The 19,874-nt window shown below is 19.4% G+C and overlaps 2 protein-coding genes and 1 pseudogene across 3 annotated transcripts; 1 reads left to right on the top strand and 2 right to left on the bottom strand.

The window, feature by feature from the left end:
• Positions 1 to 3,185: 3,185 nt before the first annotated feature.
• Positions 3,186 to 4,123, bottom strand: PmUG01_00038000 (fam-l protein; the record flags this gene model as incomplete). The annotated part of the gene is made up of 2 exons (XM_029008752.1): positions 3,186 to 3,911; positions 4,037 to 4,123. The coding sequence occupies 2 exons, from the start codon at positions 4,121 to 4,123 to the stop codon at positions 3,186 to 3,188; spliced, it is 813 nt and encodes a 270-aa protein (XP_028858925.1).
• Positions 4,124 to 10,238: 6,115 nt separating this feature from the next.
• PmUG01_00037900 lies at positions 10,239 to 12,738 on the top strand (annotated as a pseudogene). Its single transcript is given in 4 exon segments — positions 10,239 to 10,259; positions 10,368 to 10,931; positions 10,946 to 11,426; positions 11,684 to 12,738. Coding segments are annotated over 4 exon segments (2,121 nt in total).
• Positions 12,739 to 18,364: 5,626 nt separating this feature from the next.
• PmUG01_00037800 (fam-l protein) lies at positions 18,365 to 19,370 on the bottom strand (the record flags this gene model as incomplete). Its single annotated transcript, XM_029008741.1, has 2 exons — positions 18,365 to 19,156; positions 19,284 to 19,370. 2 exons carry the CDS (start codon positions 19,368 to 19,370, stop codon positions 18,365 to 18,367), a joined length of 879 nt encoding a protein of 292 aa, XP_028858924.1.
• Positions 19,371 to 19,874: the final 504 nt, after the last annotated feature.

Raw genomic sequence — 19,874 nt, 5'->3', positions numbered from 1 at the left:
TTCAAAAATAATTATTATTTATCTATTATTTAAATAAAATATTTCTTATTAAATATAAGAAAAAAAAAATTTTTTTTAAAAGCGTTTTAAATTGTTTACTAAAAATTTACTTCTAAATTTTCAAAAGATAATTTAAAATAAGAGTTCTCCATATGATAAGTAAGAATAATTGCATGTACTTTTGAACGAAAAAGATTAATTTTAAAATACTTATTCATTGTTATTGTCAAAATCCTCTTGAAAAAATGCATCATGCAAATATCTAATGAAAATTACAATAGATATGAAGTGAATATATAGAATATAACTGTAAGAAGTTGTAATAATTATAGCTTTCATAACAAATAATGGATATATTGTAAATTAAAGAATTTATTTATAGCAGAATAACGACATTAGTGTATCTATAACATTATTAATAAACTTACGGATTTTTCTTTTAATATTAGTGATACATCCAACGTACATGATTATACATGTAATTATATTTCTAAAAACTTAAAAAAATTGAACGAAAAAATAGTACAGAATTGTAAGCACGCTAATTTTACAAATTATAATATATTAGATTTTGGTATTTTTTTGAATAGCAATAAATGCTAGGAATATTTTGATTACCTCACTGAAATTAATATTTTGCATTACAGCTATATATTAAATTGTTCTACTTATAATTATGATTTTCATTTTTCGGGGATACTTTTAATATCATTTTAAATATAATAAAAAGCAGAATCCGAAAAATCGATGTAAATATTAAAATCCAAAGATTATTTAAGAGGCAAAACATCCATAAAATTGGAAGTACATCAATCCTACAGATAAGCATGCAAAAATTATTATTCAATAACCATACAGATACGTATATAAAAATTTAATATTAGAATAATTTTATAGTATCATCTTAATTTCTTTTTCACTCTTAGACTTATTACTCATGTTTTATATTTTTATAAAGTCAACATAAATTCAATTTTGAAATATAATTATATTAACATACATACAATATAATTCTTAATAGTGCATAAACGTAAAGTAAATATATTACATATAATTTATATTTTTGACGTCCATAATATATTACACCTTTCATAATCTCATTACGTAGAAATAACATAAAAAAAAAAAGTATATTAAGAATATTTTTCAGAAAAAACGTACACATTAATTATTAAAATATAATTCGCAGTGCACAAATAAAAATAGATAAAGAGGAAAATTTTCCTATCATATCATCAAAAATAAATTTCCTTCGGAAATTATTAATGTCTTAAAGCAAATAAATTAAGAAGAAAAATAATTTATTCTTTTTTTATATTTTAATTGAAAAGTGAGCATGCGTACCATAAAAAGAATTATATATTAATATAATGTAATTATTCCATACATAAATTTTATATAAATAGAAAAAAACATTTTAATTAAATACAGATATAACGCATATTAACAAAAGAAAAAAAAAATAATATATAAATAAATGTTAAAAATAATTAATTCTTTTATCAATATTCTTATTATCAGTGCTTTTATTTTTACCATGTAAAATTGTCCATATATTGTAGCTTCATTTTGAGTGGAATTGGCATATTCTTTTACAACGAAAAATATATAGTTATGTTAATTGACTAAATAATAATTTTTTAACATGTATGTCGGATAAGTATAATATATATTAATTTTACATTATTATTTTATTTTAACCATCAGGGAATCAAATTTATTAAATTTAATTAAATCATTACAAATTTTTCTAAAAACTTTTACGTTGTAAATATTATACACTACACTTATTCAATTAAATATTGTAAAAAAAACATAGAATGATTTTTTAAATAGATATTATAAAAAAATTTTCCAACAAATAAGAACAATGTTAACTATTATTAATTATCTACATATAAAAAGAATTCATCTTTTTTTACTTTTTTTTTATTTTAATTATGAGCGTTATAAATATGAAAAGGTTATTAATGATCAATAAAAACTATATAATAATTGTGTGTTCTTAAAATAATATTAGTTCTCTCATAAATATACTTATAGACATAAAGAATAGAAAATATATATAAACAAATTCGTACACATTATTATATTGTAATAATAAATATATATTTATTTTTATTTCCTTTAATGATTATTTAACTTTTTATAGATATATATAACATATTTCTAGAAAGTTACTATTATGAAAAAGAAAAACAAAAAATTTCAATATATTATAAGCGGATATATTTTTACATTTCATACATTATATTAACTTATTATAATGTAATTTTTACATATACATAGGCAATGAGAGAATTTTTTTTTATAAATTTTCAATATAATATGTATTTAAGTAATTTTTAAAAAATTGAAATAATTTCACAATTAATTACAATAAAAGTATTATGAAAGTTTGTTATTTCATTCAAATTGAAATATCTTGTATGATCATCTTATTATATCATTTTAATTAATCCATATTTAAAAAAAATACTATATTATATATTTATACCTTGATATTTACATCATGCAAAGAAGACTACATATCTGATAAAAACAAAAAATTTACAATAAATATCTTTTATAAGAAATTTCAAATAAAAGTTGCTTTAAAAAATAAAGTTTATGTTCTTTACTAAGCTAAAAAAAATATATATTTTATTGTTCTTGTGACAGAATAGATTACTCCCTTTCATTATATGCACAACAAGGAACATTTATTATTAAATTAGAACTAATAGGTTATTTTTCTAATTACTTAAACAAATAGTAATTTTCTTCTAAGAAAAAAAAAAATAGTAAGCGTAGTTTATATTAGTTTAAATAAAAATAAACAAAAATACTCTATTAAAATTATGTTAATTCTACTGTTATGTATGCTTTCTAAAGCACAAATATATACTTTTCATAGAATTCTATTTTAAAACACAAATATATGTATTATACAGTAATATATAATTACACAATATAATAATTTAAAACACAAGTTATAAAAACTGAAAACTTTTAAATTCATAAAAAAACTAAGAACATAAATTTCTATTTTTTTGGAGTTATAAAATGCACTAATATGTAATTGCTTCCATAAATTTTCAGCAATTAACTATATGTTTATTATACACATAACTAATGACATTGTAAATATTACATCATATTAAAATATATGTTACCTTAAAAAAATAAATTCCTTATTATTCATTTCACTTTTTACTGAACTTAATTTTTTCATATTTTTTAGCTTTTTTATGGTAATAAAAAACGTACGATATAAGTGTAACACCTAATATTAAAAAAGGTATAACATATAATACAATATTAAATAATTGTCCTAATACTTCTTTAGATGCATCTGCACCAGTCAATAACCATTTAAAATATGGCTCCAACTTTGTCTCCCAGGTTTTTAAAGTCGTCTTCAATCCTGATAATTCCCAAAATCCTTTTTTTCCAGATGAAAAACACAGAGATATATCTACTAGGAGTAGAGTTGATAACAACAAAAACGATAATAAGGGTGATCCTAATCGTAATGAGAATTTTTTACGCATTATTTTTTTGTAAGTCTTATCACTAATATTCTTGTTCCTTTTAAGAAAATCTACAAAATCCAGTTCTTTGAATATTTTTTTTTCAAGATGACTGTATTTTTTTGTCACAAATTTAGAATATTTATTGTTCATATCTTGTTTGTGTCCATCATAATTATTTAATGAACCTCTATATAATTCTTTTTTTTTTTCTGTGCACTCCTTTTCAGTATTAGATATATCCTTTTTTTTGTCCATTCCATTATTTGATATATCATCTCTTAACATTACAACTTTTGAATCCTTATCCTTTTTATATTTTGCTAGTAATCGATATATTCTGTCGTCTAATTTTATAGCAAGCGTGTACTTTTTGCCTAGGTATTTGTTAGACGTAATCTAAAAATCCAAAATAAATAATAGTTATTTAATGAATAAATAATATAATGATGAAAACAGTATTCATAAAAATATAAAATGAAAAATATAAATAACAAAAATATTCTTAAATAATTTTATCATACCACATGATTACTTAGATGCGGTATCCACGTTAAGAAGATAAGTACAACAATTTTAATAAATGAGAAAATCATAATGCTTTTTTTCATGTTCTGTTCTTTAAATATTTTAAAATATTTAGTAAAAATATATAAATAGTTATACTATAACCTCTTAAAGGCAAAGGACATTATATTAGTTATTTAATTCCAATTTTTTTTTCTTTTTTGTATCTACTTAATAAAATTTATATAAATATAGAGTATTTTATAACATCGATATACAAAAATAATATTAAAAAGGTATTATAAATATTTTAACTTTATAGTGCTTATTAAAAAAAATAACTTTCATCTAAATAAAATAATTTTAATTTATATAAAAATATTCAAAATATATATTTTAATGATTTAGCAGAGTAGTTTAACTAAATGATTTTTATTATTAATTTCATTCAGAATATATTATGAAAAAAATAATATTTCCATATTATAAGGAAATACGGAATTTATATACCATATAGATCGTATAGTATACATATAAAATACATTATTTCATACCCTAAAACCAATAAGTAATGTTATGAATATCTTGTCATTAAAAATTATAATTTTATTAACATGATGTTTTTAAAGAAATTATTTGTAAAAAAATATTAATTATAACAACACAAAAACAGTAATAATAAATAAGGATAACTATATTTTACATAATATTTTGTAAAATGTTAATATATCAGCATAATAAATTTATGCATAAAGGAAGTACGATCTTTTATATTATAGTCCTTGCTTATAGAATCGAGAATATATGGAAATACCTAATTTCTGAAAAAATATATAAAGTTAAATAAGTTCTAATTTTCCTGTTTTTTCGAAAAGTTTTGAAAGTTATAGATTTAATTAAAATAAATATAAATCATTATTTCTAAGTGAAAAGTATTTATATCTAACTACTTAATTATTTTTAATTAATTGTAAACATTTAGAAGGAATATTAATATAATCGAAAAAAAAAAAAAAAAAGAAGAAAGAAAGGAGATTAAAGATATAATAAGCATTGACATAGTACAAATAATTTGATTAATTTGGAAATATATATGAAATAAATTTACAAATAATATACAGAATAAAAATGATTTGTAACGAATCATTAAGTACAACAGTATAATTTACTAAAAAGTATGGTATAATAATTTTTCTATGTATGATTTTCAAATAAATTTATTATTTTGTTTTTATTCATTTAAAAATACTCAATGCTTGTAATGTATTTTAACGGTAAATCATAATAAATCTTTATAAATATATAAAAAATAACATTTTATTAAAAATACTTTTAACGGAAGAAACATATTTTTTCCAAATAATTTATTTTTTTTAAAAGATAAAGTGAGGATTATATTTATAAAAATATCATAATCGTAAAAATTTATTGTAATAATCTTATATATAATTTTATATTGTTCTTATTAAAAAGTCTTAGCCTGCAAGTTAATAAGTTGAAAATTGAAATAGAAAAAAAATTTCCTAAATTTAAAACGCCATTTTTAAATTATAAAAATTAAAGTTATTATATATTTATTCCTTTAATGTATATATTATTATAGTAACAACACTTAATAATTCTTTTATTTAGTCTCTTTTAGGTTTTTCTCAAATTTTATTGTCCCATTTTTTTAATTTTATTTAATGTTTCTTTATATAATATAATTTTACCGATTTTAAAAATATGTAATAATCCATGTCTATATATTATAAAATAATTTTCGAAAAATAAGGATACCACATAATTATATCCTTCCAAGCAATTATTTAAAAATACGATTTTCTTTTCTAGAAATACTGGTGATTTTTAAACTTTTTTTTGGGTCTTCTTGGAAAATATATCATTATTTTTCACAATTATTTATACCTCTCTTAAGTTAGAAAATAATGAATTAATAGTTTAATTTCCTTGTAAAATATTAATTTTCCTCCTTATTTAGTTTATATATCATGGATAAATTGCTCGGTTATATATATATATTACTCAATAAAGTTAGTGTAATTTTCGTATTATGTATTTTTTACATTTAATAAATAATATAATTAATATTTAATGCATACAAATTAAATAAGTTAAATATATAATAACATGAAATTTAATTATATTATTTACATTCCTGTGCAAGATATATAATACAATGTCTACAAAAAACATGATATCTTTTTTGAATGTTCAATAATTATAGAAGTTAATCCACGGTTTATAAGATTTCATCATAATTCACAAAGAGTAGCTTATATTTTTTCTTTTATACAAAATAAAAATATTTGAAATGTTTACTATTTTATAATTTTACATAATAATTATATGTTCTACTGGGTCTAAAAAAATTTTATACTAAAAATAATAAATACACTCTTAACATACAACCTAAAAATATGAACGTTTATATAGTAATTATATAAATGGATGTGTGATACAGAAAATATCTAATATTTTTATTTAAGTACAAAATTTTATAAATTAGTGAAGAATTCATAAGAATTATATTATTAAGTGCATAATTGGATCATTCTTAAAATTTCTTATTATATTAAGTGAATCTATTCAACTATAATGAATCTCGATTATTATAAATTATTCACTAGAACAGTTAAACACGCAAGCATAATCATCTTCTACTACTACATTTTAATAATTTATCTTATAATGTCCAATGGTTATATTATCATTTAATTCATTACTTTTCATATATTTTCTTTTTTATAGCACTATAAGTTATTCTAGCTAAAAAAGAGAATACCATTCCACTACCCCTGTAATCTATGAAGACAGGAAATTTTTGGAGAAATAGTGTTTTAATTATATATACATATAATTTATATTAATACTAGTTTATTTGGATTCTGTTAATGTCTTCAATAAGAAAAAATAAAAATATGTATATGGACAATATGTTCCCATAATGATAAATGGATCTGAAATAGATCAAACATATTTGGCCGGTAGTTCGTATCATAAAAAATACATTCTACAAAATTTAATTTATATATGTTCAGCAATATGTATATTTGTACATATAATATAAAATTTTGAACAACTTAACTGAAATGCATACTGAAAATAAAAAATGGGTTATAACAATTTATTTTAATAATAATACTACATATGCAATAGTAAATAAGTATGAATCTCATACAACTATAAAAGATTCATATATAAAGATATATGTAAAAAGTTTAACAAGGTAAAAAAAAAACAATATATGAAATTAAAAGACAAATATATAAGAAAAATTCTGAGTAATAAAGACACATAAATATAAAAAAAATTAATTGTGATTATATAACCAATATTCAAATTACTCATTAATATTAACATACTTAGAATACATGATATTTCTAATATGAAATTTATCCATACAATATATGTAAAGGAAATATAGCAAAAAGTACAAATCAATAATTCATTAAACATAACATAATCAATAAATGCAATATATAAGGAGAATATTAATTAAAATTAAATAAAAAAACTTAATAATAACAGTATGTTAAATATTAATTTTGAATTAATACACAAATAATAATTTTTATAGTATGATTATTAACTTATAAATAATGTTATATATTAGTGACCTCAATTATTGTATGATGAATACTATAACAATAGAATTTTATAAAGAATAACTTATACGTAGAACGAACTTATTTAATCCTATAAAATGAAATTGTACCGGTTAAAAAATAAAAATAATAGTACGTATTATATATTATCATAATATTCATAAATATTATTTTATCATTTTAATCGCGAAAATATATATTAAAATATATTCTTTTAATAATATGATACGACTATGTACATATCTGTATAAATAAAAGAATATCAGTAAAATTAAGACATTATTATCATCAAAGTAAAATTGTTTATATTATATTTTAGGTAAATTATAATATAAAAAGGTTTACACTATAAAATTATGTTAATAATTAAGAATTCTAGTTCGATAACATGAAATATAAATTTAAATACTTAAGTGCCTCTTTATAATTATATATACCACAGTTTTTTTGTTCTGTTGTTGTACATATTAAATAAGAAAAAATTATAATACGTTATTTAATAAAATGCATCATTGTAAATGTATTTACTTCTACATATTTTTTTAACTTCATGCTGAAATAATTTTTATCCATATAGCATTATTACTAGCTTATGTTATGTTAATGATTTACATAAAAATATATCTATTCTTAAGTTAAGCATTATCTTTTAAATAAAAGTCTAAATATATTATTCATAATAAAATTAAAGAAAACTTATTAATTCATATGAATTTATATTAAGCTTGTATTATATTTAAATAAATGTAATGTATAAATTGTAGTATTATACAAAAATTCTGATGATATATTAAAAAAAAATAATAATAAAAAACACATTAACAAAGAAAAAAAAAATATATCAATAAATTTATAAAATAATAAAAAAAAAAAAGAAATATTTTTAATAATAATCCTAAAACTAAATTTATTTAGTTTTTATTCAAATGACATCAAGTATTTCAGATAATCATATGTTTTTTTTTCGTTACCACATATTAATCGACAAAAATATATTCATGATATAAATTATATTTACATATATATTTATATGATATATTCAGAAACATAAACATAAATATAAATACAATATACTTTAAAACATGATTAATTAATTGTATTTGTAGTCTATTGTACATTGTTATTAAGCAATATATTTAAAAAAAAAAAAATAAATATTATATAAGGGACTAAAATAAAAAAATCAGAACGAACAAATATATTTTACATAAATAAATTAAAGAATAAAAATACATTAAGATAGAACTCTTTAAAATAACATAATTATTAAAAATAACCATAACAACGTAATTTTATACGTGAAATAATTAATTACAAATATTTATTATTAATATATATATTTTTTTTATTTTCTGACCATTCACTACTTCGTATGTATATATTTCAAAAGTAATATTAAAATAAGAAATAATATATATAATTTACACTATAATAACCTATTTCCTTGTTTATGAGTTTAACTTGTTCTTTAATTACATTTAATATTTTACGTCTTAAGCAGTATTTTAAATAACACAAGATCTTTTTTATTTTGTACGCTAAATTAATATTTATCATTATAAAAAAGATATTTTACTTTAGTTATATATATAAACAAACAAAAAATGATGTAATATATTTTTAATTTACTTATTATAATATATATATCAATTATTACAGAAAAACAATTACAAAGATTTAATATTCTTTGTTTTGTCTAATATAAAATATTATTCTTTTTAGGTTCAATTACTATCTTATTATTCCTTATTTAGGAACTATAATTTATTTTATATTTTTTTAAACTATATTGCATTAATGATTTTACTATAATTGTTTTTTTAATATATTTTTATATTTTAAATAAGTATGCAAATCTTTTAATAATTATTTAATACTATAAATATACCTCTAATTAATTAAGCGTTTGTATAAATGTATGAGCTCATATAAAAGTTTTAATAGGCACATACAATATAGTAAATATAAAAAAAATTAACAAAATAATTATAACACTATAATGGCCTATATCAACAATAAATAAAAAATAAAATAAAATAAAATAAAATAATGACATACTATCATTACTAATAATGTACTGGTTTATATATTATTTATTTTAATTAAAACCTAAGAACAAAAAGAATTATTTATAGTATTATAAGTAATAATATCTATATATATATATATATGTGTTTCTAATAACAGATAACAGGAAACGGTAATTAATTTTATTTTTACGGAATAAATTTTATATTACATGTTGATGTAACTTATATATGTTGTTTTGTGGTTAATATTGTGAATTTTTCTTTATATAAGGAATATTATTCTTACAGAATCACATATACATAATTGTGAATTAATAATAAAATATGTTTAGGATGCATCTCCATTAGTAATATATTTACTTAAGGTAAATGAAATTATGAAGCACATAAAATAAATACTAAATGTATTCTATTATTTTATAGTTCATATACAAATTCTTATGTAAATTATAATTTTATAATTTATCTTTGTTAAGAAATATAAATTTAAAATAACGATATTGATAAATAAAATATATAAATTCATATTTTTCCTTCAGAATATTATTTATCATACAGTAGAGTATTAATGTAAATCCATCATGGATAATTGTTTTTCTTCGGTAATAATTTTTTATTTTTTAATATTAATGAATTATTTATTTATTCTAAAACAACTGTTAACATAAATAACATAAAAATTAATTCTTGAATAATTGTTTTGAATCTAGAAATTGAATGTTCTAGGTTCTGGATTTTTGACATACTATAATGATCTATATTTCAAAAGAATTATACAAAATATAAAAGAGAAAACTGCTAAGGTAAATAAGAGTGACAAAGAAGCATTTAGAAATGTATGTCGAGATTTGAGTAAATATCTAATTAATAATAAGTCTCCCCCACCACATTATATTAGTCTTAAGGATAAATGGGAAGGGGCATTAAAAAAGTGGTTACAATCTTACTATGAAACGATTAAAATACATAAAGAATGTCCTGTTGTTCTGGAAAAAAATGATATGAAAATTTTAGAATTAAAATATGATGAAGAAGATTTTTGTGAGAAAAGAAATACTTATCTTACTGATATAAAACAGCTAAAACCTAGAATTTCAAAAACGTGTGATAATAAATATTTACAGAAATGTAACGAATATAAGGATTGGATTAATGAGAGAAATATTTATTTTCGGGAAAGAGTAAGTCTCATTAATGGTTGTTACAGAAAAGAATCAGTAATAGGAAAAAAAGGGAAAAGACAAAAATCATTATGCAATATACTCGAAGAACAAACCTTTAGAACATCATCAGATTGCGCGTTCATCGATCAAAATCCAACTTGCAAAAACTTACAAGAAAAAAAAAGGAAGATTTACAAGAAAGTCAAAAAACATCTGAATATCCATCTATACCTGAAGTACAAATAGAACAATTCTCTTATACTTTACAAGAAGTGATAACTAAAGATTCACACAAATCTCCAACTACAGAGAAAACTCCCCAGGAAATTCAACCTCAACTTCAAGATAAATTGGAAACTGAAGCTCCAAATCCTCAAGATAAAAGTAAAGAAACTGAAGCTATACAAACTACTCAAGATATAATATCAGAAACACAAATACATGATACTGATGATGACGCAGTATTAACAGGCCCTAATTCACCAACAATTTCAGATTCTGCTATGTCACCAGAAACTCAATCTCCTAAAAGTCATGCATTAAAAGCTGAACCCTCAATTCCTTTCGCACCTTCATCTAGCTTTGCTGAACCCCCTAAAATTTCAGGTACCATCAATTCTGTTTATTTATCTATTCTTGAAATGACAGAATTAAATATATATTTATAATTATTTCAGGTTTATTAGCGAGTTCGTCTAACACATACACATCATCTATTTTAATCAGCTTTATAGTTATTTTTCTATTTTCCCTTTTTATTAAAGTAAAATAACATTTATGTACTAAAAATATGATAATCATTTTATTATCGTAATAACTTGTTTTAAAAATCCATTTTTTTCTACTGTAGTATGCTTTAATAGGGTTGTTTAAAAAAAAAAAAAAGATAAAAAGAAGACCTGTGAAATTTCTAAGAATATTATATCCTTTAGTTTCTTGGAAAAAAGGAGAATTCTTAGCACATGATCATTTAGAAAACACATTATATGATAACGAAGAAACTATAAAAAAAATAAAAATAAAAGAGCATAACATGAATTATAATGTAAATGCAACGACTTCAAGAAAGGATACATACAAAACTATTATAGAAGTACATATGGAAGTACTCGAAAAATACAGAAATGAAGAATGGGAATACAAAAAAGAAGAATTTTTAAAAATATTTCTAGAATTATTCACAAAAGAGGAATATACAACATATCCTAATATAACTAATGACGAATTAATAAAGGAAGACAATAAAAGTATTAATGACATTGAAAAACAAAAAATTCTATGGAATAAATTCAAGGAAGAACATGAAAATATATCTGAAAAATTGAAAAATACTGTCTGGTTTAATAATTTAAAAAATGATTGGAAAAAAGAACAAGATAACTTTAAAAAAAAAGAATTAAAACGGAAGATTTCAGATAAAAATCTAACTATTCTATATTCAGAAAAAGAAAAAGATATGTGGAGAATGTGGATATCAAAAAATAGTATAATTATTAAGCAATATATTGAACAAAAATTGTTTAATTATTTGACAGATGAACTCCAGAATATATCAGATAAATATGAATATGAAGAAACTAAGGATAATTTTCTATTAATAAATATAGGAGAATTAACCAACAGAGAAGGTTATCAACAATTATATAACTATATTAAAAAACAATTACTAAAAAAACTTTGCATCCTCGTGCTTATATTAGTATTAGAAGGATGCAAAAAAGAGCAAGAATTTGAAAATAGAGAAACCTATTTGGACAGTTCTATAAGTGCATACATGGAAGGTCAAAAATCAGATAGTAAACCAGATTCTATAGAAAACATGGGTGAGTTTAACGTAAATTTTTTGGAAAATAAGGAAAATCTGGGTTATACGGTAGATGACGGATTTAGCATAGAGATAGAAAATTGGATAGGATAAGATAAGATAATATGTATTTAAGCTTTATGGAAAAGGATGATAGTTCTAACGTATATGATTGAATTATTCACATATACATTTTGTAAATTTATAATATACATTCTGAATATATTATGATATTATTTTTGTGCAATCATGTAACCTATATGAAATATATTTCGTAAATTTTATGACAAAATGAGGGAGAAATGAAAAAAATAATCTAAAGAAATACCTAATATAAGAAAAAAAAGCAAAAATGAAATTTGGACATTCAAATAAAAATTTATAAAATACATTAAAGTTATATATAGTTTTTGTATTTCTTTATGAATATCAATAAGAACTATATATTAGTACATGATTCAACAAAAATAACGAGATATATATACATATAGAGAAGAAAAAAAAGATAAATTAATATTTTCCAAAAATATTAAACTTATAGGAAAAAAAGTAAGAATAAAAAAAAGCAAACATAATAATTTTGAAATAAATTTTATTAATGTACAATTATTACTTAAATTAGTATAATTTTATTTTATTCTATTACTTTTTAAAATACAGTTATATCCATATTTAGAAAGATGCTTATTTATATCTTCCAAATCTTCTCATTATACGAGAGGTTTTATGTTTTAATAAATACAAAAAATCTGTTAATAACAAATAAAGCAAGGTACATTTAGACATATTAAACCAATGAAAACAGCAACTTGATTTATATGATTAAATATATTTTAAAAAATATATACCATGTACTTAATAAAATCGTTCTGGGTTGTTATGGGTTAAAATATGTTCTAAGAATAATAGTGATTACTTATTATAAATTTATAACGCTCTATATTTTGTACATTTCAGTATTTTTTTTTTTAATTATTTATATCTTCGAAAAGTAAAAAAATCATATTTGTAGATTCTGTCACATAATAAAAACTTTAATTCTTTTTAATAAAAAATATTGTAACTTAAAGATTTTCTCGCACTTTTATTAAGATATATATAATAAACTAATGAGATTATTCTAACGATTCAAAAATGATGATAATAAAATTATGCTTAATAAATAACTATACACACTAACTTGTAATAAATAGTCAACTTTGGAATAAAAAATTTACAAATAAAAACAAAAATTCTTGTATAATTTTTTATTATTTTAATCTTTACATTATACGTCTTTAAAATTTTTATAAAATTAAAGCACTTGTTGTTTATTAAATAATTTATTTATTATACAGAACTAAATTTATATACTTCAAGATTTTTTTAAAATAAAGAGAAAATAAAAATATAATAATTTTTCAGAAACTATAAAGTATATCATGTATTCCCATTTTTTCTTTTCAGTTAAATATATAATTTAACTGTTATTATATTATTTTAATAAAAAATTTTCGATGAATTTCTTTTTACGCTTTAAAGAGAATTAATATATTCAGCCTTTAGTTTTTTTTTTTTTTTTTTTGCGATTTTTTGTAATTAAAGAATAATAATTTTCTTTTTTATATTCAGTTAGTAAGATTTATTAGGCTTTTTTTTTTTTTTTATATTATTTATTAAAATTATATATATACATATTCTATATATAAAACAAACTAATAATAAATCTATGTGTTAAAATATAAAATTCATTTTAATATGTAATAATTATTAACTGTTACCATATACAATAAAAATAAATATATTATAATTTTTTTTTAAATATAGTATTAATTCAAACTTATAATAAAATTATTATATTAATTTTTTAAACAAATTATTAATATAGTAATAATACTAATAATAATTATAAAAATAAATAATATTTTCTGTATTTAGTTATTATTTACACGAATGTGGGAATATAAAAGTGATCGAAATACGTATTCATCTTTGTAATATAGTATCCTTATAATATGTAAAGCAAATATATTATAATATATTAACAATATTTTTTATAAAGATAGTTATTTTTTTTTATTAATATTAACAATATACATGCTTCACAATTTCTGAATGATTTCAGTATAATACAGATATTCTCATTTTATATTTCCAGTAAAGCAAATAAAGTTGTTCAACACTTATTAGTATATGTATGATGATTTTCTAAAAGTACTTCTATGTTTTATCATATATGTTATATATAAGCCATATAGTTAGTTAAAATAAAGTGTACATTACAAGAATAATAGATATGTGTGAATTTTCATATATTATATATATGAAAAGGTACATAATATATTTGTTTATTTTACTCTAATTACTTAACATAAATTCCAGTATACAAAAGGATGTATATAAATATGTATGCATATGTACTCATTTACGGCTTTTCAACGTAAATATTCTGACATGTGCAAGAAATTATAATTCACGAAAACAAAAAATATATATATGCATTTAAATGCGCTCTATATGCATACATAAACGTTTTCTCATGAATAATGCTGTTTTATGGACTTACACAGACATCATATAATTGTATACCCATACTATTCCATTTATTTATCTATATGAAATTACCTCTGGTGATTAATATATTATTCGATTTATTTTGTTCCTAATGATTTTTGTACACATTATTCCCTTAATAAAATTATTTTTCTCATGGAGAAAATAATAAAAAAAATTTATTACACATATATATATGAAAGACATGGAAAGAAATTGTTGAAATTATGCCATAATGAGAAAAAAATAAAGTATATCATATAGAATACATTTTATTTTACTTATTTTTTCTACTGTTGTCATGTATACTCGTACAGTAGAAAAAGCTTGTATCAGCCTCTTTAAAATTATGATCAAATAATTCCAAGTATATTACATGATATAAAAATAAATATGCATTATATAGAATATAGGTAGGTACATAGGTTGAAATAGGTAAATGGCTACATAATCCTATCTACTGTATGCTTATATACCCCCATATACACATATGTATGCATACATGTATGAATAAGTTGTTGAATAATATTCAATACACCAAAAATTTTTGAAAAATATAGATTTAATTTTTTATATTCCTTAATCCCAATTAAGTACATAATTACAAATTTATTTTCTCAATATTTCGTCTTCACAAACGAACAAAAAGTAGAAAATGTTACGTAAGATCATGTGCTAAACCGTTTCCATTTTGTTCTTATTTTTTTTTTCAAGTTTTTTTTTCATTATCCATTTATATTTACAATCTTTTTTCTTTCTTGTAAAAACACATTTCTAATTGTCAACTCTCTATGGAGAACAAATTAAAAAATAAAAAAATATTTAAAAATGCATATTGCACTTATATATTTGTTATGATACATATTTATGCTTTATTTTGTTTTATTTTTTTTTCTGATTCTTGTTTTCATTTGTTCTTGTTTTACTTCTCCGTTCTCTCCTTTTCATCATAACTACATTTTACAAAGATGATGTCGTTCTCATAGAGATATATATAACCTAAAAAAAACAACGTTTTTTTACCACTATGTTCATATTGCTGTGCTTATAATGCAAGTCTTGTTAATTTTCTCTATTCTCTATTTTCTGTTTTACTGAAATATTTGCGTAGAATCTTCTTTATTATTTAAGGGAAAAAGGAATAGTATAACAACAAAAGAAAACAACATAATTTTTACTATTAATATACACATATTACAATAATTCTTATAACAGCTTAACACTCTATTCCCACGTCAGTAAATTTTGCACAATGATAAAATGGGAATTCAGTTTTTTTTTTTTTTTTTCGAAAATTCCTATACAAGATAATTTACTTAAATTTAATAATTTACCTCTTGTTTAACTATAATCCTTCAATTATTAATTGAAAAAAAGTAAAGTAAAAGGAATAGTGTACATGAGAGATAAGAGAGAGAACTAAAATATTTAGGAAAAAAAGATAAAATAAAAAGTGTCTTATATAACTCTCTATATACATGTACATATATATAATAAACATACAAGAATATATCTTAATAAAATACAGTATTACTATGTATTAATAAAAAAAAAATATATATATATAAATATTTTATATAAAAACAACTATTATCAATCCATCCACAATCATCATGATGAATTCTTCATATATGTTAATCTAACATTTCCCAAGTCCTATATATATTTCTGCAAAAAAAAAAAATATGTATTTTCTATTTAATTGTCCAAATAATAATTTATAGTGTGTATAAAAGTCAATAATAAAACAAGTTAATATTATAATTTAATTAGAATCTATAAAAAGTCGTATTTAATAAATTAATTATAATTAAGAAATTTACTAAAAAAAATGTTTTATGTAAAACTATGTAACTTACACTTATTTAATTAAAGGTTAAAGAACTAATATATGTTAAATTATTAACTAAACATAATTAAAATTTATCTAACCGAAAATTCAATATAATGAATTTACGATTTATATATAAAAAAATAGATATACTGTTTTTTTTAATACTCTTTTATTAAAAAAAATGGTATGTATAAATTTAACTTAATTAATAATATCATTATAAACTCTCTATATCTTTATATATACTTAAAATAATATTAACTACATAGTTAATATAATTATATACATAAAAAAAACAATGCAAATGTATACTGTCTATGTATATTGTCATATATTTGTAGAAAATAAATACTTATTTCCATTTCCGATAAAAATAAGTTAACCTTTCATATACCTTTCAAATTATTTAAAATTTCACTATTATGAAAAAAAAAATAAATTTATTCATATTGTGCAATAATATATGTACACATTTAATCCATTTTTTTAGCATTATATTGATGTATAAAAATATGTAATATATTTTTTTATAAATTTTCATTATAATATATATATAATTAATGTATTCTATATTAATATAATTCTACAAATAATAACAGTTATAAAATAATAAATGTTCTTGATTAATAATTTAATTGCATAAACATGGAAACACTAATATCTTAAACATTTAACAATAATAGTTATTTAATAAGATTATTTTATTATTCTGTATTTTTAACTTCAATTTTATATCATCAAGGAAAAGCTAAAAATTTATTAAAAAGCTTATGCAATAGTTTTGTTTTATAACATATCTCTCTCAAAAAATTATTTAAAAAATATATATACATATACTTATCAATCCAAGGAAATATATTTACATAATTTTTATTAAATACAAAAGAGAAAATATTCATTCATAATATAAAATTAATAATGTTATTTTTTAATAATCTAAATAAAATAATCACTTTATATTAAGACAAGAATAAAAATATAGAGCATCAATTTTTATATCAAATATAAGTTATCACATAACAATAAAATTATACGAATTGTTCTATTATATATTCATTTTAACTCATATACATATATTTTTTATGAAAATCTGAATATATACAAAAATATTTGTGCGAAACCATTGTATTTATTGAAAATTAAACTCTAATTTATAATATAAATTAAAAAACGTTAAAATACTCAAATTAACAAAAAAAATGAAAACATATTTTTTTACTATTTTATATCAAAAAGGATAGTTATACGTTGTAGTATTTATAAATTATAATAATTTCTATGCATATTTATTAAGCATAATACTAAAGATATTACATGGATTACGTCAAATTAAGAAGTATAGTACAGAAAATAAAATGTTTCCTCCTATACTTATTACCTTTTCGTGAACTTAATTTTTTGATATTTTATAACTTTTTTATGATAATAAAGAAGCCCTAATATAAGTGTGACACCTAAAATTAATAATGGTACAATATATACTAGATAACCGAAGAAACTCTCTACATAAATGTGTCCTTTTACTTTTTCCCATGGTCCCGTACTTGATTTCTGTACCATCTTTAACACAGCTTCTTTACTTTTAGACTTGAACAACCAATTTAAATCGGATGATTCCAAAAATTTATGTAAACGACCGTACCACCCAGATCCATGACACATCGTCACTGCTCTAAACAGTATCCATATAAGCCCATAAAAGCAAGTATAATCTAATATAATCGTTATTGCAAAAAACAATAGCAATATTGCAGGTATAAAAATTCGTAATCTACATTTTTTAAGTACTAATTTTTCGTAAACCTTGTCATTAATTGTTCTGTTATTTTTAAGAAAATCAAAATAATCCAGTTCTTTGAATATTTTTTTTTCAAGATGAGAACATTTTTTTGTTTCAAATTTATTAGATTTAATTTTCCTAGCCAGTTGATCGTCTTCTTTATGCTTTGATGAACTTTTTTGGGAACGTCTATTTTTTGTTTTCTCCCATTTTTCATTATTAGATAAGTTTTTTTTTTCGTTTACTCTATTACATGATATTTCTTCTTTTAAACATAAAATACTTGAATTCTTATACTTCTTACATTTTGCTAGTAATCGATAAGTTCTTAAATCTAATTTTATATTTACACTGCACTTTTCTCCTAATGATTTATTAAAATTACTCTAAAAAACAACGAAAATGTTTATAATTTAAAAGAATAAATAATCTAATGGTAAAAGATCAATAATAAGAAGAAAGAAACATGTAAAATAAAAATAATATAAATACGCATAAAATGTATTATCATACTATGTCGTTTTTGAAACTGCATATCCTTGTTAAAAAACTAATAGTGGATAAATTAATTAATAAGTGTAACATAAATTTTTTATCCATTATATATTTTTACAATATTGTAACATATTAAGTATAGAATATATAGACTGTAGCATACTAAACTTCTAATAACAAATGGAGTTATATTTATTTAAATATATTTTTTCAGTATTTTTTAGTAAAATCATAGTAAAATTTATATACCCAAAATATTTTTTACAACATTGAAAGGAAATATATCTTTTAATTATGTTGTTTAATTCTTATACCAATCTTATTTTAAAAAAACAAATATTTATTGAAATAAGATATTTTGAATTCGTTTATAATAATTTAATATATATAATTTAATTATTTTATATATTAAAGAAATTAAACAATTTCTCATTAATATTTAAAAAAAATAAATAAAGATTACTTAATATTTCTGTATATTCAGTTTATGTAGTATATGGAATATATAGAATATATAATTTATAGAATATATAGAATACACTCATAAATATAGTTCAACAATAACTACTTTTTACAATATGTTTATAGTAATAATTTTAATTTTAAAAA

This window comes from Plasmodium malariae, assembly GCF_900090045.1.
Source record: "Plasmodium malariae genome assembly, contig: PmUG01_00_18, whole genome shotgun sequence".
Lineage (NCBI taxonomy): Eukaryota > Apicomplexa > Aconoidasida > Haemosporida > Plasmodiidae > Plasmodium > Plasmodium malariae.
Note: the sequence above shows the minus strand (reverse complement) of the source record. Positions and strands in the feature narration are given on the sequence as shown.